Source organism: Bemisia tabaci, chromosome 1 (assembly GCF_918797505.1).
Source record: "Bemisia tabaci chromosome 1, PGI_BMITA_v3".
NCBI lineage: Eukaryota > Metazoa > Arthropoda > Insecta > Hemiptera > Aleyrodidae > Bemisia > Bemisia tabaci.
The window spans coordinates 70,905,818-70,927,613 of NC_092793.1; the positions used below are offsets into that span (position 1 = coordinate 70,905,818).

Here is a 21,796-nt window from a genome sequence, read left to right on the forward strand (position 1 = left end):
ATCGTTTGGAGGCACTTACGGCGTTTTTCCCGGTCGAGACAAAACTGCAGCAAGGCGCAAGGTCGTTCGTGCTCCCGAGTTGTCTGTTTACTTTCCCGGCGTTTGTTTATCGCGCCAATTGCACCGTTGCATTCTCGCGCGAGACGCAGCTCAGCGCAGCGTGACCACCTCGATGATTGATTCCTCGTTTCGTCTCTCTTCTGACATAAAATCTTAACTTAATTTTCACGTGAGCCCGGGAAATCATAGAAATATACGGGAAATAGGACTCGCCTCAAAAAAAATTCAAGCCTTCGTGTCAAAGGAGCGAAGATTCACTCTCGGAGCTGGAAGTCACGGATCCTTCGGGTGTGAACCGGCAGAAGAATTCTGAGCTTGGAGCTACCGGGAAACTGATGCGACCGGGCGTTGGAGGATGACTCAGAAAGAGGGCGTGATGAAAGCTCTTGGCTTCCTGAAATACACGCTTCAATGAAGTCTCATCCATATGTAAAAGGCTCAGAGACGATATTTGTTATCGAATATGATAGACGATACCAAGACAAACCGATGATAACCCACAACGAAGTTGAAAAGTGCCCAGCTCTGTAGAAAAGAAGCCATGTTGACGCATGTCATTCAGTTCCCAAAGCGACAAATAATTTGGACTGCATTTTGTAATTTGGAACTATAAATTCTAGCCCGGTTTAAAAACGACGTATGTGCCATTAGTTTCCCTATGCACATAAGTGTTTTTCCAGAAGACCCATACTTTATAGTTCTAAATTGCAAAATGCAGTCCATTTGGTTATTTATGAGCTAACTCCGAGGTAGTCCACATGGACTAACTTCTTCGCTGCTAACTTCAGTTAGAGCAATAAGAAGAGATAATGCGTATAGAAAATGGCTCAAAAATCACGATGAGCACGTTGGGAAAGTCAAAGATACAATCCCAACTTGACGACCTCTGTAAGAAATATGCGTTTTTTAAGCTTTCTGCTTCAAATGGCACAGGTGAACATTTCCTAAGAGGAGTCGTTCCATTTAGGATGCGACGCAATATTTAACATGGCTGACGCCAACCCGCCAAATACACACGTGACGAAACACGATTTTAGCAACCGGCGCGTGTCTATTTTTACATTTTCAATGCACGGAGAAAAAAACTCCGTGCATGGGACCCGAAGTTGAGGCCATGTGGATCTCTGAAGTTTTCTGATCACGCATCCGAAAACTTGAGGTCGAGCTGCCGAAGTTCGGGTCAGACATCCAGGCACCTCGGTATGTACCGGAGTACCTCAGATGTGTGACCCGAACCCTTCGGTATATATATCGAAATACTTCAGATGTCTGACCCGAACTTCGGCAGCTGGACCTCAAGTTTTTAAATACGTGATCCAAAAACTTCAGAGATCCGTATGACCTCAACTTCGGGTCCCACGCACGAAGCTTTTTTCTCCGTGTGCGTTGATAAAGATTATGGTACTTCCTCGTGATTTGCGCGCGGAGGCGTCAGTCATGTTGAATATTGTGTAGCATCGTAATGCGCAAGGGTTGGATGGAACGACTTTTCTTAGGTCATAATCACCTGTGCCGTAGTATCACTTTTGAAGCGGGAAGCTTTTAAAAACGTCTATTTCTTACGCAGGTGGCAAAGTTAATAATATATTTCAGACTCATGTGATGCGTTCATCAGGGCCGGATTAAGGGGGTGGCCACATGGGCCGCGGCACATGGCAGCAAATCCAAGGGGCGGCAAAAATTTGCAATTTTTTAAAGTGTAGATATAAAAAAAATCGGATTTATACAAACAAAATTACAAACGAGAAAAGGCGACAATCTATCATTGGGCCTGTTGCAAACTTTTGCTAGAGCAAAAATAAGAGTTGTTTCTTGTAGATAATGCCTCAAAAATCACGATGAGCGCATCGGCAAAGTCTGAAATGCGCTCATAACTTCACAATCTGCGTAAGAAATTTGCGTTTTTTTAAGCTTCCCGCTTAAAAAACGATACTACGGCATAGGTGAACATTTTGTTAGAGGAGTCGCTCCATCGTCGGCGATATTCATCATGGCCGACGCTTGCACGCAGTTCCGCGCGTAATTCAAGGAGAGTTCAAGGTCAATCAATTCGGGCATGGAAAATATGAACGTTAACACACCGATTGTTATCTGGTCCAATCCAGTTCAGGTGTTATCTCGTCCCATCAAACGTGTTTTGGCGGATTGGCGTCGGCTATGATGATTATTGCCGACGATGGAACGACTCCTCTTACAAAATGTTCATCTGTGCCGTAGTATCGTTTTTGAAGCGGGAAGCTTAAAAAAACGCAAATTTCTTACGCAGATTGTGAAGTTATGAGTGCATTTCAGACTTTGCCAATGCGCTCATCGTGATTTTTGAGGCATTATCTATAAGAAACAACTCTTAGTTTTGCTCTAGCAAAAGTTTGCAACAGGCCCTTTCCTGAGAGTAAGGTAATTTCTAGTTTTGTCGTCTCTTACTGATACAAGAGACAGCACCCTCAATAAGTCGAGTTAAGAGAGAAATCAAACACGCAATTTGGCCTGGAACGGCGCGACTTAGAGAGAAATGATGACGAGGACTCGAGATGAAAAGGAGAAGCCCTCGGCGCTGCGATTGGCATGTAACACATATTAGCGCCTACAAGACTGCACGAATACTTCACGCATTGCATCAAACACAGTGCGGTCATTGCGGTCAGCGTGAAACGCACAGCGCCTACAAGACTGCGTGAATACTTCACGCATTGCGTCAAACACAGGGCGTTCAACAGCGGTCGTCGGCGTGAAACTCATAGCGCCTACTAAACTGTCGGAATACTTCACGCATTGCGCCAAACACTGTGCTGTCTGCGCGGCGCGGCGGCGAAAGTTAAAATCATTGAGCCACATTTATGTTTGTTCTTTCATAATTTTTTCGTTCATTTCTTATGAATGGAGGGCCTTGTCCACACAGAGATAGGTTTACGCATCTTAACTTTCGCGCAAAGTTCCGTGAACTTTTGCAAGTAGTGTTGACAGGGCTTTCCCAAAAAATGTGTTCAACACGAATAAATGCGTCTTATGCACCCTTTTCCCGCTGGCACGTTCATTTGATGGTTTTTATCGAGTTTCAAAACGAATGAGGACGGGGCGACAAAATATAGGCGGCCCATCGGCGGCAAATAGGTGAATCCGGCCCTGGCGTTCATCGTGATTTTTGAGCCATTTTCTATGAGAAACGACTCTGCTTTTTGCTCCAGAAAAAGTTTGCAAGAGGCGCATTCTGTCTCAGTGGAATGTCGAAATCGAGCTTTTTCTCGGTTGTCCTAGATTATCTGTTAACTCGCAAATCATTTACCGCAGATCAACTTTTGAGGGTAGACATATCGATGGTGAAACCTCCAAATCACGTATCTTGGTTTGCAACGTTGATTGAAAAATACTCAACGTCAATACTCAAACACGTCCATGATTTTTCTTCTCTATGCAAGGAAAATTTTGAAAAAACTTCAAAAGAATAATATTTATTTGTTCTCCTTAAACAAAATAAAATCAGAGCGAAGATTATAAAACATCACAGACGAGATACGAGGTTTTGGCCCGTCCCTAAGTTACTTAAAGCTCTAGGAGGGAGGGGATTCGCGGAGAGCATTACGCCACTTTGTTTTCACGTGTTAAAGGATAAGGACCTGCGTCACAAGAGCGTTACAAGGGGGAGGGGGTCAAAAATACTGAAAAATTGCGGTACGTTATTTCGGGACGACCCTTCTGGAAGTTTTGCTGTCCTTTCGTTAACAGTCATTTGCTAATGAAGAATCATCCTCAGCAAAATTTTGAACATGAACCCAGAAATTAAGACATTTATTGGTGGTCTTGTCGTGTTTCAAGATTTCAAATGATATGCTCATTTTTATATCCACTGATGCTAAACTAAATTACACTAAACTAAGGTATGTTTCGTTTTCTGTATGTTTCAGGTCCTACTCATTGTAAATACAAACTTACCCAAGCACCATGTCGTCTTCCGAAAACAACACTGTAGTTGAACAAAACGCTGTAGTTAAATTTTGGAATTTCGTTTTCTTTGACTTAGGAGGTAAGTTATCCTGAGCCCGTTTTTTAAATGTGCTCAGACACGAGACCATCATATCTTAGCTATTACTCCAATCGATCGATGTATTTTCACTCCTGTTTTTATTTTAAGACGAACGCATTAGCTACCCAGTTGTAACGGCAATCTGTTTAATTTCTGACTGCAACTAAATTTTTATTCGCGGCGAAACAACATCTACTTCAACTGAGAAGCACCTTGTCATGGTCGTAACCTTTTTTCTTCTTCTTTTTTCTTTTTTTAGGTTTATATTTAAATAGGGCCCTATCTGTAGTTTTCTTGGGAACAACTCAAACTTGTCACATGTTGAGTCGTAACTTAATTAGGCCTCACTCTCTTCTCTTTCTCTTCTAAGCAACGAATGCACATTCTGGTGTACTACCTTCCCTGCCCTAATGCCGGAATCACATGCTGAATTTGGCAGCTGAATATGGAAGTCAACTTCATCCAGATGTGTATCAAATCTATTCGAATAGTTCAGACAAATCCGACATTATCCGATGGTCGCTGAAAATCGTTACTGAATTTTTCACGTGTCCCGCAAAATTTAGAGTACCTATATTGAGAGAGTATGGCCACTGGGCCCCATGGAGAGGCTTAGGACCCAAAAATGGCGGTGCTTTGTTTTGGTTTTTGTGGATGGGAGGGGGTCATTGCCAACTTTTGACGGTTATCACCAACCGCACTTGCTGCCAACCTTACTACATCTAAGATAATTTTTCTCAAAAATTGCACACGATTAGCCTTAAAAATATGTAAAGATGTCGCAATAGTGCATTTGAGTAAATTTCTCGTTACGATAAGCAAAGAAAACTACATTTTGAGTCATTTTGCATTACATTAATTTATGGCGTCCGCCATTTTTGGGTCCTAAGGGCTCCATTTAGCCTAAGATGGCTGAGCCAATCAGAGGTGGTAACCTCAGTGGCCATACTCTCTCAATATAGGTACTCTAGCAAAATTCAGGCATCGGGCAGATGACTTCCACATTCAAGCCACATTCAGCTTCCTCATTCAGCGTGTGATTGCGGCATGAATGCGGAGGGCTTGAAGGCCTCTTCACTCAAATTACTACCCCATGAAGGAGAGTCGAATGCAGTTAAGCTGTAAAGGAAAATAACCGCGGCGTTTTCGGGCATGGTAATGAACTTGGAAAGAAAACAAGAGGTGGAAATGGTCGTGGAAAATGAATCCGGGAGAACGGAAGGAGGAAGGAGGAGAGTGAACAATAAGTGCTTTCCACGCATGTGTCTTTAAATGGAAACAATATTCTTTCCGGTGTGCCGGGACTCACCGCGCGGTCAATGCATTCGGATTTAAAAATCGAAACATCACTTCACTAGTCCTGCTTGCCGCACACTGAATTTTTGACCCCACAACCTGGCCAAAACTAGTTCGTAGCTGAGACCACTCAAAGTTAAGTAAGAGCGAAAAACAACTTAATCAGCCGAAATTCATATAGTAAAATAACAACTTAATTTGGGGAAAAGGCTGCTAAAAAACAACAAAGGATAAACAAAAACCCGGAACCTTTCAAAATATTAACAATTCCATTTTCAACCAGAAAAAATAAAAATGAGCCGTCGATTTGCTGTTATTGCGAAACCGAGACTGAGTAAGACTCAGTCACTGAGTCAGTCAGGACTGAGTTAAGTGAGAACTCATATTTAAGTGGCAGCTGGTAAAAATTAGGTATAGCAAGCATGCCATGATCCAAATCATCAGGTTTTGGGGCGAATATTCCAATATTACTCATGTCTGATGTTCATGAACCTAAGGATGTCAAAACTCCTCGAGAATGTCTGTCTTTGAAATTCAACTTTTCAAATTTTGCGAATTTCCGCGGTTTAATCCTCGAGACCTGAAATAACGATTATTAAAACTCTATTTTTTCAAAGATAAACGCATTGGACCACAATTTTTGAGTAGAAGCTACTATTTGTGGCTCGTCCATTAAAAAGATGTTTATTCACATAATAAAAAAACTAATCACGAATATCGATTGCGAAAATGCAAAACCACGTATCTCCGTTAGCTACGTGGCAGACTTCCTGTCATGCTCTATATTTTCTTCGGAAAACCAGGTGACTATGTTGATTTTTTTTTTCTGTCTTGCAAAATCTATACCATAAGCTCCGAGACCTCTTACATTTGCATATCTGGTAACGCTTAGTTCCAGCGTTCTACCGGACCGTATTATTTATGAAGAAAAATGAGCCATACAGGTAGCTTGTTCCTCTCCAAAAAAGTAAAGGAGGAGCGGAAAGTTTGAAACATCGGAGTGGATATACGTGATTTAGCACTTTAGCCATTAATATCACCCTCTCGAATCCGCCCCGAGTGTTTCTCACTTACAGCCAACTTGAAGTAAACCATCAATTAGTCCATTTACATTACTTTAATCTTAGTAAAATGGGTATTTTAAACCGGTTTCAGCGTGGGGGACTCAGTTGCATTTAAAACGCATATTGGTTTAAGAAACCACAACAGGACACATTCGAATATCGCGCGTTATTGTTCTTTTTTACCTCCCCTAGTTTTGAAATTGGAGGTCTGGTCAGATTTTCCGGTAAAATTCCACAGTGTGCGACAAGCTTTCTTCGTTACTGGGTATGTGTGAGTGAGAATAATTAGACGCAACGATTATTCGATTGGGTATCAGCACGTGGTTCTCGCAGCCAGGCCGGCGCCTCGTTTTGAACCTCATCGAGAAGATTGCGTAAATACATCTTCTAGTTTGATTCACAAAACAGTCAAATGAGCGATAATTTGAATGAGGTGCCTTGATGAAGAGAGCAAAGTGGCATTTTATTTTCACGGATGAAAAATTACTTTAATTGTACTAGATCTCTTGATCTTAATTCACAAATAATGCGCGAAGTTCTTCAGTTTAATTTTGGTTAAAATAAGAATTAGAACTGGGCTGGTACTCATCAAGTATTTTATTATCTCTTAAACCAGCACACCCTAAAGTGGTTGCACGCTATGAAATGTTAGATGAACCTCTCACTTTTTCACTAAACACAAACCAATTTTCGTACAGTAAAATTTTCCCTCATTTGCTTTAATAGAAAAGACCTTGAGAAGTGAAAATTAATTTATTGATTTGTATGCTATACATGATTCGTAAAGTTTTTCTTGGTCCCAAGAGAGGTCATTTTTTTTATGATGATTATTTTTTTTTTTTTTTTTTTTTTGATTTCCACAAAAGAAGTATGTACATGTACAATGATACACTTTTGGACATTTTACATGTCTTTTAAAAGCTTAATTAAGTCGTTAAAGGTACATTTAGTTATAAATGAGATTAGAGGAACACGGGGTACAGGATGTAAATAAAAGTAATTTGGACAGGACGTTTCGGGGTTCACATTCCGTTTTTCAACCGCCGAAAAAAAAACAAAAAACACAAGTTAGAATTTACACATAAATGAGCCGCCGCTTAACAGCAAGGCAAAACTACTAGTATTTTAGTTGTAAATAACAATTTTACAGCTAAGGAAATAATTAATACTACCTCTAATAATTGAGGAGGAAATGAAGACAACAAATGAATACTAATTAGTGATAAGTTTTTGTTTCATCTTATTTGCGGACGACCGAAACCGGTCCAAGTCCAACGAACCCCCAATCATGTCCGTGAAGCATGAGGAGGCACCTTGATGGCTCTATTTTTCTGAGAGAAACATTTTTGAGCCCATTGATTCCAAGCTCATGAGGCCTTCTATCTTTTAATCGTCTTCTTTTGGTCTGACTCCAAGAGAGCCAGTGCTTCTGCGTTAGGGTGCCAATCAGTGGCGAGGCGTGAATAATCGATTATCGATATTACTTCATTTGAGGCTGTAGTAAAGAATCGATTATTAAGGTGTTCGTTACGAGCACCTTGATAATCGATCCTTTTGCATAGATTTAAATGACAGGTTAATCGATATATCGCAAAGCAAGCTACGCCACTGGTGCCGATGGAGTCGAGCCTCGTAAAAGGTGTATATTTTTGTAATGTACTCCTCTACTGATTCAATGTTGAGATCAGCGCGAATAGCTGCATTTCTCTCATACCAGCGAGCTTTAACAATACTTCTGAGAATTTTCACTTGTAAAACTTCTATCTTGATTTGATTTGGCTGCACAGCCCGACAGTTGGCAACCGTAACTCCAAACCGGCCTCAACATTGACTTGTAGAGGAGCAAATTTATTTGATGGGGCGAGCGAGATTTGCGGCCGAAGAGCCACTGCATATTTGAAATTTTTAGGCGCATTTGTGCACCTTTTTTTAATATGGGTACCCCAATCGAGCCTGGAATCCAGGTGAAGGCCTAAATATCTAGATACTTTATCCTGAGGGATTTGAGTTTCACCCAATAAAAGGAGAATACGGGTGAATGGTCTGTTGGTAGATACAACTTCTACGGATTTAGTTGTAAGGGAGGTCATGGAGTTAAATTTGCCAATCAACTTCCTCACAAGAACTCTAAAAATGTACATCGGGCATCAGAGAGCGGCTTGCAATGCTACAACAGGATTCCTATGTTAGTGGAAAAATTGATTTAAACCTATTACATTGATTTTTCTTTCGTTTGTCGTTTTGTTGCAGATAAAAGGACAAATGATTGGCCTCTTCTTGGCAGTCCAGTTCCCGGTCTCACAATTTTAGGATTATATTTATACTTCTGTCTCTCCTTAGGACGAAAATGGATGGCCAACAGACCTCCTTTTAAATTAACAAAAACTTTAATAGCCTATAATTTTATACAAGTTGTAGTCAGTGTGTGGATCTTTTTCGAGGTATGTATTTCTACTATTCTATTATACATATACAGGGGACCAATATTCCGCATTTTCCATGTTCTTTAAATGATTTATCGCAAGTGGGGATTTGCCATTTAAAAAAAGGTCCTAACCTTTTTTATCCGTGGCCTCCTTCGTGGCCCCCTAAAATTTTAAGAAGTCCCAGAGGTAGTTCCCTTATTCAATTTAAGGACACTCCTAAAATTACAGGTCTCTACCTAACTTTATTCAAAAGTTACATAAAGGGTGTATCACTTTTGGATGACCCTGTAAGTCCTTTTTCCTCTTTTAGTGACCATGGAGTATTTAAACTCTTTTGCCACTTTTTCATATATATGTAGCCATAATTAAAGACTCTTAATAAACTTTGTAGAGGCATAGCGATCGAAAAGTATCCACTCTCGTCTTAAAACCGGGCGAAGGGTAAAATTAATTTTGATCATTGTTTTGTTAAAAAGTATTCTTGATTCAACTAATTGTCACTGTTTTGTCTAGAATTTTTAAGAGGAACGTTTGCCAAATCCATTCAGCATCCGATTCGATAATCACAAACTTATTACAATTCTTTTCAAAACAGTTTCATTGGGTTTTTAAATTTTGTCGATATATATAAAGGCAAAATTAAGCCGAGGTTTGCAAAGCCGTAAAAGTAAATAAAATATTATCCACATTTTCCTCCACACTTGAAAAAAGAACCTCCACGGCGCGAACCTAAGGCTTAAAACTTAAATTAAGTCCCGGGTTATCAGGGATAATTTGACATCATTGCCGCCAACGTTTTCAAAATTTGGACCAAAATTGTTCGGCTTCAATCGAGCATTCATTTGAATCGCTAGTCGGTTCGAGAAATCAGCTCTGCTTGAAAATCGACTATAGATAATCGATTCATTTATTCTATTTTTTGGGCCAAAAAAGCGATTTACTAATAATCGATTTCGAATCGATATCACCCAAAGGTATCTAATTAATTTTACACGGAGAAAAAAACCTCGTGCGTGGGACCCGAAGTTTAGGTCATAAGGATCTCTGAAATTTTCGGATTGAGCATCTGAACACTTTAGGTCTAGCTGTCGAGGTTTGGATCACACATCCGAAACGTCAGTTCTTGCATCTGAAGTACTTCGGATGTGAGGACCGAAGTTTTTCGGATGTAAGAACTGAAGTTTCAGATGCGTGATCCGAACCTCGACAGCTAGACCTAAAGTGTTCAGATACTCAATCCGGAAACTTCAGAGATCCGTATGACCTCAACTTCGGGTCCCACGCACGAGGTTTTTTTCTCCGTGTACGATGAATAGTAAGAGTATATGAACACGGAGGAATTGTTTCCCATGAAACTTAAAGACGACAATTGTTCCTGACTCCGTGATTTATCCATTTAAACTTCAAAATATTACCGTCGAACGTTGTCGGAATATAAGAATCGTGAATCGTGTAAGGGATAGGTTTTCCTTGAGTATACAATTTCTTTCCTGGTCGTGCCTCATGATTGTGTGTTCTACCCTCGCAGGCGCTGGATGCCGCCTGGCTGAGGGACTACAGCTGGAGATGCGAGCCTGTGGACTTCTCAAGGACGCCGAAAGCCATGCGAATCGCGTGGGCCGTCTACATGTACTTCCTAGCAAAGATCTCCGAGCTCCTGGACACGGTAAGAGCATCATCTTACTCGCGAATCAAGAAGGCCCATAAACTATCGGGCTGTTATTACAACGTAAACAGAGACCCTCGTGTTAAGAGCTTTGTTAGAGGAGTCAAGTTTGGTGTTCTTGAACTTCCCCCATCGATGACACCCTTAATGACCTCTCCGCTTGGCGGAACGGATCTCAGTGGCGTGGCGTGGTGCGATAAATCTATTGATCCGCAATTTAAATATACGAAAAAGGATCGATATACATGGTGTTCGCAACGAACACCTTAATAACCGATTTTTTGCTATGGCTCCAAATGGCAGTTCAATCGATACATCGCACGCCACGCCACGCCACTGACGTCTCTCGCAATTGATTGCCTTTGGAATGAAAATCACTCAAAAAAAATTTTAAGTGTCGGAGGTTAGTAAAAATTGGATCCGAACGGTTATTTTTAGGGAAATTTTAACTTTTTTTGTTTTTTTCAAGTTTACAACGCTTTCATGGAAAGGCAGTGGGCAAGACTTCCACTTTAAAAATGAACACCCATTTTTATCGTGAAGATCTTGCCCGTAGCGTTTTAATGAAGGCGTGGACCATCGAACCTAAAAAAAATGAAAAATACGTTGAAAATTGCACCCAAAAATCAGTTTTCACTAGTATTTGACGCGTTTAAAAGGGGCATAGGAAAATTTCGGGGGGGGAAATCCACAACTTTTACCGGCTCTAGCGCCGAAAAAGAGGCGTTTTTAGAGAAGTATTCGTAGAACTAAAAAGTTTTATTTCCACCTTAAAATTAATGCATGTCCGAAGAGTGGCGTACTAAATCCCGGACACCCCGTAGTTTAAAAGGTGAGAGTTCATCCTCCATGATGAGTCTTTCCTGGTTAAGATGAAATCGTTTTATTTCATGATATGACAAAAATTTTAATGATTCAAAACTCATTAATTTAAATCCTGGAAGTTGATAATCAAGAAGAACCTTCCGACTGTTTTGAGCGTAGTATTAAATACCTTCATTAGAGTAGGAAGAGCCAAAATAGGGAGAAGGAAGTATACATTATTTTATAATTTATTTTTTTTATTAGTTATTGTGTTCCTCCAACAAGAATTATACACATTGTCCTAAAGGTACAATACAGTGGAGTATACAAACTACCGGGTGATTTGTAACTTTTTACATGTAAAAAAAATTATTATTTAATTACCTTATTACAGTGATCTGAATGATTCTCCCATTCCTGAGTAAAAGCAATCTTTTTTGAGACCTTAATAATCCGAATTTTAAAATTTAGAAGTGACAAAAGTCATAAGCCAAAAATTTAAAAAGGCCATTGGTTTATAAGGTTAGAATATAAGGGCCCACCACTAGTTTATTTCTATCGTTAATAATAAAAGAGCGAGCCCTTTTAGAAGCTGGTATTATTAAGTATAATGATTATAAAATGCTCCTTTTTTATTTTTTTATATCTCTAATATCCCTGGTTAAAATTGGCAGTAGAATCTGTGTTCCAAAATACCATAGACCAGAATTAGACCTACGGCCGGCTGTAAGATTTCCAATAGCTTTTATAGCCGGTTACACAATTTCTTATAGTCTTTAATAGCCGATGGCAATTAAGCAACTCACAGCCAGGCGATATAGTGTATGCAAAACGCCACTAATTACGGATGCTAGGACTTAGTGAGTTTTTGGACCACTGCTTTCTTTTTGGGCCGTAGTATCTTGATTTATTTTGCGAGGAAAGCTCCGTACTTTTGATGGATACCTGCCATTCCTAATATATTAGAGCGCCTTCAGTTTCGTATGATACTGTGCAATACCTCTGGTGTGAAATAGATGCTTCAAGCGCCGTGGCACGCTGCGGTGCGGCAGGCGGGCAGCCAGCGCGAAACGCGCATTGGCGCCTACAAACCTAACAGAGATACTTCACGCGTTGCGCAATGCGTGAAGTATCCCTGTTGGGTTTGTAGGCGCCAGTGCGTCGCCGCTCCGCTTTGCGTTAGGCTCTAATATTTAATCCGGCGGAGTCAGCGCTATTCAACTCATAACTTTGAAATGTTCGCACATCCTGTATGGATTATTCTCGTTTTAATTGATGAAAAAAAAAAAAAAATATGTATTAGAGGAAAATATAACGTGTGTTTTGTAAATATTAAGGTGGCTCCGTATCAAACTTAACGATTTCCAAAGCACACGAATTTCTACACAATTTCTTATAGCCTTTTATAATCGATGGCGAAAAAGCAACAGCCAGGCGATAAAGTGTAAAGCCCGGCTATAGGAACTATAGCCCGACTGCATAATTTTTTATCGCTCCGTATAGCCCGGCCGTATGATTTTCTCCGCATTCTACAGGCAGCTATATGATTTTCTGTAGCCTTTTTTAGCCGGCTATAAGAATTCCTATGGTATTTTGAAACGTAGCTCTTATTGCCAATTTTTACCAGGGATCTATAATAGATTTCCAAGAAATAAGTTTCTGTTGAGATACACGCAATTACCTGTTATCAGTAGATTTTAATCTTAGGCTGTAAGTTTGTGGCCTGAGGTCAGGTAGCTGTCAGTTGAGATTCTGCTTTCTTTGGATGCTCAATCCCTGTTCGCCTTATTAAATACATATATTATTCGCTCATTAGTCTGTATGACCAGAATCTTAACAGTTTCTGAAATCTTTGTACATGAGACGAATAACAAAGATATGTTCCAGACTTTTCTGTTGCTTTGAATTACATAAATATACAATTTTCTTATATGCTCATGTTGTACATGGACTGATTCTCATTAACAAGGAGGCAATTTCAATTTTTTCTTCTTAATTGATAAAAGAGAGTTTCTTTTATCAAAACTTATTTTATAGTTCGGGTAATATTCTTCGGAGGAGTTATCCATACTAATTTTGGCTATATTTTCGTCTGCTGTATCATAGGTATCGCTAGAAAAATTCATTTTCTTGAAAATTTTACGTTACATTCATTATTGCCTGATTACAGATATTCTTCGTCCTGCGGAAGAAAGATAACCAAGTATCTTTTCTGCACGTGTACCACCACACGACCATGCCGATGATAGCTTGGGGAGCGGCCAAGTATTTCCCAGGGGGTCACGGCACGTTCATTGGACTTGTGAATTCCTTCATCCACATCATCATGTACACGTACTACATGTTAGCGGCATTCGGACCCAAAATGCAACCATACCTCTGGTGGAAAAAGTATATCACAACGCTACAACTTGTAAGTCTTATTTTCACTTTATGAAATCAATGCCGACGAAAATTAATAAAATGAAATATGAAAATTAGCGTAAGTTCACGAAGCAGGAGGAGACCCTCCCCCTTTCCTCCCCGAGGACCTGTAGACTCCCCGGATATCGACGGTGAAACTCCAAAACCACGTAGACGTCATTGAGACGTCGTTGAAACGTCGAAAACTTCTTTTCGTGCTTTATTTCTCAAATAAAAATCAACTCAATGTCAATTGGACGCATTTCTGTCAAACGGTACTATGTGCATTATGTTGTGAGCCCTGATATGCATGTTAGCTTAAGGATTTCAGGGCTCAAATCTAATGCCCATAGTTCCGTTTGATAGAAATACGTCAAATTATCTGACACTCTCGGTGATTTTTTTCCTTTGCACATAGAAAATGTGTGAAAAGTTCAAGGAATAATGTTGGTTTTTCAGTCTCCTTCAAGACAGTGAAACGGGGGCGGAGATTTCAAAACACCGCAAATGGCATAAGTAGTCTGGAAGTTTCAACTCGATATATCACATCGACGGAAGAAACACCCCTTGAATAACGCTAAAAATGAGAAATATTGGTTCTTCAGGATTAGAAAACTGATTGAGCGAAAAGACCGAGTTGAGGGAGATAAAAGTAACTAACACGCCACGCACTATATTCTCACGTACACACGTAGGGCCTTAGTCACGTCAGGGCCGCACGGCGATGTTAAAGCGAAAGACCCCGAGAGTTGGACAGCCCATGCTTTTAAACGTTTTTAATCGATCATGAGACAATAAATCCAAAAATTGATATGGTGATCGGTTGCAAGTCTCGTCATTACTGAAATGTGATCACCAGACTGATAAAAATCAAGTTCAGCGAAAGTTGAAGGAAATGAGCCGAATCTAGGATTTGTTAATGACTAGGGAAAACAGTGGAATGAAAAGTAGCAGTAGTTGAAAAAATACTAGAGAAAGGGGGATCTAAAGCTCAAATAACGCTCTTGGGGGAGGAAGGGTCAAGAGGAGAGTCAGGCCATATTGTTCTCTAAGAAAGTTTTTAAAATTTTCAACCATCTAATATGCAGTTTGAGTCAATTGTTTCATGATCAATAATCAAATGGAAGCGTCCTTTCTTTATTTCATCCCTCTTTCTTCCTCCTTTTTTCGGGCGAACGGGGGTGCAGGCGTACGCCCCTACGCCTCCCTAGATCCGCCTATGCCTACCTTGAAGCACATTTCTGCCATGCTAAAGAAAAACGCCGTATGAACATTCGAGAGTTGCCAACCATCCCCGGATAAAAAATGCATTTCTGAGGAAAGTTGTGCATATTTTCCCTTGAAATTCTCAAATAGTTTAGATTTAATTGCGAACAAAATTATCTGAAAAAATTCGAAAAAAAAAAAATACGCACGATTTTTGCGGTAAATTTGAGCTTTATTGGAGGAAATCGGACAACGTCTGAAGGCTCATGCGGCGTTCTTTCATAGCACGGCAGTTTTTGCCTAGCTGCGCCACAAATATTAGACAGTACGATATTAGAGTGTTTACAATTTCATGATACTGATAATCGATCTCGTTACAGGGTCAATTCCTAGCCACATTCTTGCACTCCTGTCAACTGCTTATCTACGACTGTGGATATCCGAGATTCGCCATGTACTTCGTCTTGCCGAACGCTGCCTTCTTCTTCTGGCTCTTCAGCGATTTCTACAGGAAGGCCTACTCCAACTCCAAAGCCGGAAGCCGCCGAAAACCGAGCAAAGGGAGCGACACAGAAAACAACAACGTCGATAAGAACTGCAACACTAAGAAACCGGTCTACACCAACGGCACAGCCGAAAAAATCGAGCTCAACGGAAAATCTCCGTTCCCCAAGCAAAATGGCGTTACGCATAGGGTTAATGGTAACGGGAATCTAAAAACTGAATGAAAATCAACGTCAATGCGATGCAAAATGCATCTAAATTTAGATTCACACGACAAAACAACTCAAAATTGACCTGATTTGGAGCAATTTTTGTCAAGTTTGATCAATGTTTGGGCGTTTTGAGAGATTTTTCAAGTTTAACCAACTTCTCTGAGACAAGTCGTGATTCCTCTGTACAGCTCCTGCCTCTCCCTCTTAGATTTGCCTAAAATGACGATCTTTCAAGAAAATTGTGATTTTTTTAATCAAACAAAAAAAAATAAATAAACTCAACAAACAGCGATTAAACCAGTGGGCTCTACTCCAAAGCCCATATCACACTATCAAACTTTTTATCCAACTCTTGGATGCAACTTGTCGAATGAAGAGTTGGATAGTGTGATACTGACGAGAATAAACGACAATTTGATGAAAAATTGAACGAAAAGGTGGGACGAAACCTTCCGGCCGACGTGAGCCGAAGCTGTATCTTCGCGAACCGCAGGCTGATGACGTTATCAAACTGCAACGGTAATAAAATCGAATTTTTTTGCATCCAACTTTTCGTTCAATTATGTCGAATGAAAAGTTTGATAGTGTGAATGGGGCTCAAAAAACTTCACAAGTGCGAGTGACCTGTCGTAAAACTTATGAGGAGAACATAAGCTGATTTTGCGATATGTATAGGCTCTTTAGAGATGTATTATGTAGATTTTCCTATGATTGCAACGGTTAAAATGATGCCTCCTCTTTGCTTAGATTTATACAGTTGAATGTACATAATTTTACAAAAAGGACGTCTAAATTTTTCTCAGTGATTGCCCATCCATATTTGATACGGAACACATGTAATACATTAGTGGCCTTAACTTCTGGTGTATTTTCCGATGCTTTTGTGACAATGACTTCTGATAATCATGTTATTTGTAAAAGAAAAGCACTCCTGAAGGTATCGACCATAAGCAAGAAAAAATTAGGGAGAAATTAATTCGTTGTTGAAATTTAGGTTCCCTTTTTCTTAGTCATTAGTTCATTTTCATTTTTCTAATTTCTTTCTTGGTATTCTTTACCTAAAGATAAGTAGCAACACACTATTCCAGATCTGAAACATTCAATGCATGCTCTCGAGTAGTGCAATTGAAAGAGTTTAGGCACACTTTTGTGATGCCTTCGAGAAGATTAAAATAATCTCCGTCACATTGGGGATTATCTCACGAATTGGCAACACTGTTTTTTCTCTATCTTAAACCATTGCGAGTAATATATTCTTCGGTGAGAGGGCTTCCTTCGATATGTACCGATTGTTTTGGGGAAAGTCCAGTGTTGAAAACTCGCAAAGATCACCACTGCCTCTGATTAATCAGAGAACCCGTGCGCCTAATCCGAGTTCTTCAGAGGCACCTTAAGTGGCCGCATTGGACTACATGCTGCTATACGAAACCGCTATTTCTGGCTCATCCATAAAAGCACCTATCTGCACAGAGAAACTAAGGACATATATACTCTTTCTCAAATGAACTAGAAATAGTACCTTTTGGCACCATTTATCCAATGTCCACTTTATGTAGGACTACCTATATTCAATTCAAGACAATGCCGGAGTTAAATCCGTTTCTTTTTATTTTTCCATAACTTACTTATTTTTTGTAAATAGTTTGTATCAAATTAATCGTTGTTAGTTAAGCTTAAGACAACGTGAAATAATTTTAATTTAATTATAGACTTTTAAATTTAATTTCAATTTCGTCTTTATTTATGCAAAGTTGTTCAGAATTGGTAATAAAATCTGTATCAATTATTACTTTATGAGATATTTGCAACATAAACTTTAAAAAAATGAATTGGAAATTGATAGTTTAATGACTTTTCTGTTTATGAATCATTTTCCTTTTTGAATAATGGTAGCAAGATATGTTGGCAACGCATGACAAGCAGTATGGCGTGACGTTTATGTACGCAAGGAAAGTACTGTTTCCCGTAGTAATTGTTAAAAAAAAAAAAAAAAAATATTTCACTCAAAAGTCGAAAGAATTTTCCCAAGAGAGGGGATAATTCAAACAAAGGACGACCCGTAAATAAAAATTTAAAAAACTCTGCAAATCTTGCTCAGATATCTAAATTTTTTTGCGATCTTGAGGTCAGGCAACGTTGTAATACAGTTAAAAAGTCAATGCAGTTTTTGGAATATTGACAATGTTGCGGAAAAATATTAGCAATCGTTTACTTCACCGGCATAAAACGAACACTAAACGAATTTCATTATAAGCCTGGATGCAACTATTCGGGCTCCGTGGGTGTCCCGTGTTGCATACGATCGGAAGCGAAGGCGTTTTGACTCTCCAGACAGCAGACACTTGAAGTTTTTCCCTCGGCGCGGTCAGCGCGGCGCGGCGGCGGGCTGTATTGCGAAGATCCAAAATGACAGAGCGCCTTTTATGCTCAGCTCATTGCTATATCAAAACCAAACCACATAAGATACTTACATCCTACACATGTGTGCAACTATTCGTGCATAGTAGATGTCTTGGTAGTATAAACGAAAGATTGAGGCGCTCTGTCACTTTGGACTCTCGCAGTACAGCCCGCTGCTGGCGTGCCAAGCCGAGAGTGAAATGGTGGATACCGGGTGAAGCAAACCGCCTTCACTTGCGTGCGTATGCAACAGGGACATCCGTGGAGCTCAAATAGTTGCATCCAAGCGCTGTAATAAAATTCGCTTCGTTTTCGATGCACACAATACTAACGTAGGATTCTTTGCCTGTTTTTCTTACACCTCAACTCGATTCAAGCGTCGCCCATTGTGCCAATGGAGTAAACTATTACTGATTTTTATTGAAACATTGTTAATATTCCGAAAAAGGTATTGATTTTTTTAATGTGTTACAACGTTACACTTCAAAACTATGGGCTGCAGTTCTACATCCCCTGACCCAAGAGAATGCGGGAGAGTCGTTTCATGAACACTTCAAGAAAAAATTGTCGAGCGCATAACTCAGCACATTTATTTTGCGGGACCGGTAAAAAGAAAAGAAACTAACGGCGCGGCGTGGGAAAACGTAGTGTATCTTCGAAGATGAGAGCGCTCTAAGTTAAATCAGAGCTTTTAAAGTCCTATCTCAATGAAATTTTTTAGGTTCACATATTTATTTACATCACTATATATTTTACTTAAATATCCTCAAGACCATAATTAGACTCGACGCGACGCCCTGCGTGATATAATACACTAGCTATATATACGGTGTAATTCTATCGATATATTTTCTGCGTTTGAATAGAGACCGAGGGCTTTTCGATCCGACAACTTGAAACGCCAAGTGTCGGGCGCAAACCCTGGTGCTTAAGGTGACTCAATGGACACCATGTTTTGAGTCACGACATGCGATATATCGCATCGCTTAGTTCCATGTTTTTAGCCACTTGTCATGTTTATCAAATTTGGAGATCGCGTTTCTGTTGCCACGAGACCGAAGAATTCACTTACAAAATTTGATAAAACAAATTCAACGTAATACGGGCAGGGGGTTTTAAGGGGAGAAATGTCGTATTCGATACTAATTTGAAACTGCACTCGAGTGCGATATTCATCGTGACAATGGAGATGCTATCTCAAAATTCGATAAAAATTACAAGTGGCTGTATGTATTTTAACGTTTTTATATTTCATAGGTGACGGGAAATTTGAATCGCTGCCTGGCCACAAGAAACGCAATACTCTGCGTGGGTCCGATCGCGTACCACACTGCGTCAGGAGAAGGAAGAACGTCATATGGACATTCGAAAGTTGTCAAATTTCCTTTTATAAAATGTGTATTTTTGAGGAAAGTTATGAAAATTTTTGCCTTAAAATTTGTAGGAACTTAAGGTAAAATGACGAACAAAATCATCTAAAAAATTGGGAGGAAAATATTTATGAGTATACCAGGAAATTCGTATTTTATCGTAGGAAATTCGGCAACGCCTGGAGATTGGCACGACGTTCTTCCTTGACTCGTATGCGCTTCAAGCCGACCAGCGACCGCACTGTGTTAATTAGCACAATGCGTGAAGTATTCCTGCACTCTTGTAGGCGCCAATATTCGTTTCCTGCCGACCAGCGTTGCGACCACACTGTGTTTGGCGCAATGTGTGAAAAAAAGAGGGGGGGGATTCCTGATGAAAAAAACCCGTAATATTTTTTTTAATCCTGATGCCATACTGAACTAGGGGAAAAAACTCTCGATACAAAATAATCAAGTTGGATTTTTAGTTTTTCGGAGGTCAAATTGGGCAGTTTTCGCAGAATTGTCCTGACATAGACCATTGCGTTTTCATGAGCGGGGCATTTGAATTCAAGCGTGAAGAAACATTCATATCTTTTCTAAGAGTTACCTTATACCAGTAATTTTATTTGCACGAATCGTGTTTTACTTTAAATGTTGGTTTAAAAAAAAAAACATGAGAGGAAATTTCTGAAAAAAATTATTCGTAAACAAGTTTTAATCAGTGGAATTTGGATATCTTACCTCAAGGAGAAGTGCTCTGGTGAGTAATTGCTCCGTATATTTTCCTATTATCAAGAAATTTCCGCCATGGGTGGAAATTTACAAATGAGTGTAGCAGGCCACCGATTTTCATGTCATTCAGGCAGGGGCAGGCGGTGTCATTCATGTGCGGTCAGTATCGGAGGATGATCGAACATTTCAATTTTCATGGCAACTGGGTTTCGAACTTCTTAATAGATGCCAAATCTTCAGAATCATCTACTCTGAATTATAATAAATATGGATGGAAAAATGACAAATTAATGGAACACTAGACTATGTACAAAGTTAAGCAATCTAATACATATGTTCCCTCAAAAAAAAAAAAAAAAAACGTATCTAGCTCATAAATTATGCACATATCACAGGATAGGATGAGATGGGACTGGCCAATTTCCAGTAATTTCCATCAATTTTAGAAGTAGAGGCAATACGAGCTCTTACGTGGTCTAACAGTAGTATCGTCGTAAATTGCCACGTCCAATCGGAACACATACGACAAAACGAAATAAAAACAAAAAAAACTCTCGACTAGTCAGGGACAGGGGAGAGGCTACTTTAAAGAAATGTCGGTTTGCCTTCAATTTTTAGTGTAGGCAATACACCCTCCCACGTGGTCGAATAGTGGTATCGTCGTAAAATGTCATGCTCGCTCGGACACTTAAAAAAAGAGCGTTACAAAAGAGAAAGAAGAGGAAAAGATACGGAGGAAGAAAAGAGAGAGAAGAAGAAATAAAAAGGAAAAAGAGGGGAAGAGAAAGTAGAAAAATTAAGGAGAAGAAGGAGAAGAAAAAAATAAGAGGAGAAAAGATAAGGCAGAGGTGTAGGGAAAGATAACGGAGAAACAGAATGAAGAAGAAGATGAAGAAAAAAAGAGGAAAAAGAGGGAGGAAAGAGGATGGAAGGAAGAAGATAAAAGGGAAAAAGAAAGGAAGGAGAAAAAACTAGAGAGGAAGAAGAGAGAGAGAAGAAATGAGAATTAAGAAGTTAAGAAAAAGAGGAGGAAGAAATTAAAGAGAAGACGAAGAAAACAGAAAAAGGAAGGAGAAAAATGGAAGAAAAAATGAGACAAGGAAGGAGAAGGATAAACGAAGACGAATAAAAGAGAAAAAATGAAGAAAAGAGGAAGTAGAAGAAAGAAAGGAGAAAAGATGGAGAACAGAAATATAAGAAACAGAGAGGGGAAAGAAAAAAGAGGAGGGAGAAGAAGAAAAAAGTGATAGAAGAGGAAGAAAATGAAATGAGAAATAAAATGAATAATAAAAGACCGACAAGAATCTTCCGAAACAGGGGCTGGATTGTTGGATCGATATCTAATGACTTTGATCGATTTAAAAGCATTGAGCCAAGTTGGGGATCCATCGATATGAAGGTCTTTTGATAAGGATTCAACAGTCAACCCGCAGATAAACGTGAACCGATCGACATTGATTCGATCGAGAAATAATAAAAAAAAATTCCGATTTAATTTTCCGATCCTTTCTGCGGAACCCACTGCAATGAGGATGACGATGAATGCACGTTGATTTCCTCCACATGGAACGTTTTGCCACGAGAAATGAAAACTTATCTGGAATGGAGTCGGAATATTTGCTTTGCAAGGTGAAAAATGCTTACACATGC

At 39.6% G+C, this 21,796-nt stretch overlaps 1 protein-coding gene across 1 annotated transcript in view; it reads left to right on the forward strand.

Annotated features, from left to right (window-relative positions):
* Positions 1-17,496, forward strand: part of sit (stuck in traffic) — a 40,538-nt gene extending 23,042 nt beyond the window's left edge. Inside the window, exons 2-6 of the mRNA XM_019045715.2 lie at positions 3,963-4,081; positions 8,692-8,882; positions 10,396-10,533; positions 13,508-13,750; positions 15,327-17,496. Of these exons, the coding sequence (XP_018901260.2) occupies positions 4,000-4,081; positions 8,692-8,882; positions 10,396-10,533; positions 13,508-13,750; positions 15,327-15,674 (1,002 nt within the window). The 5' untranslated portion in view covers positions 3,963-3,999 and the 3' untranslated portion in view covers positions 15,675-17,496. The remainder of the gene's footprint in view (positions 1-3,962; positions 4,082-8,691; positions 8,883-10,395; positions 10,534-13,507; positions 13,751-15,326) is intronic.
* The last annotated feature ends 4,300 nt before the right edge of the window (positions 17,497-21,796 follow it).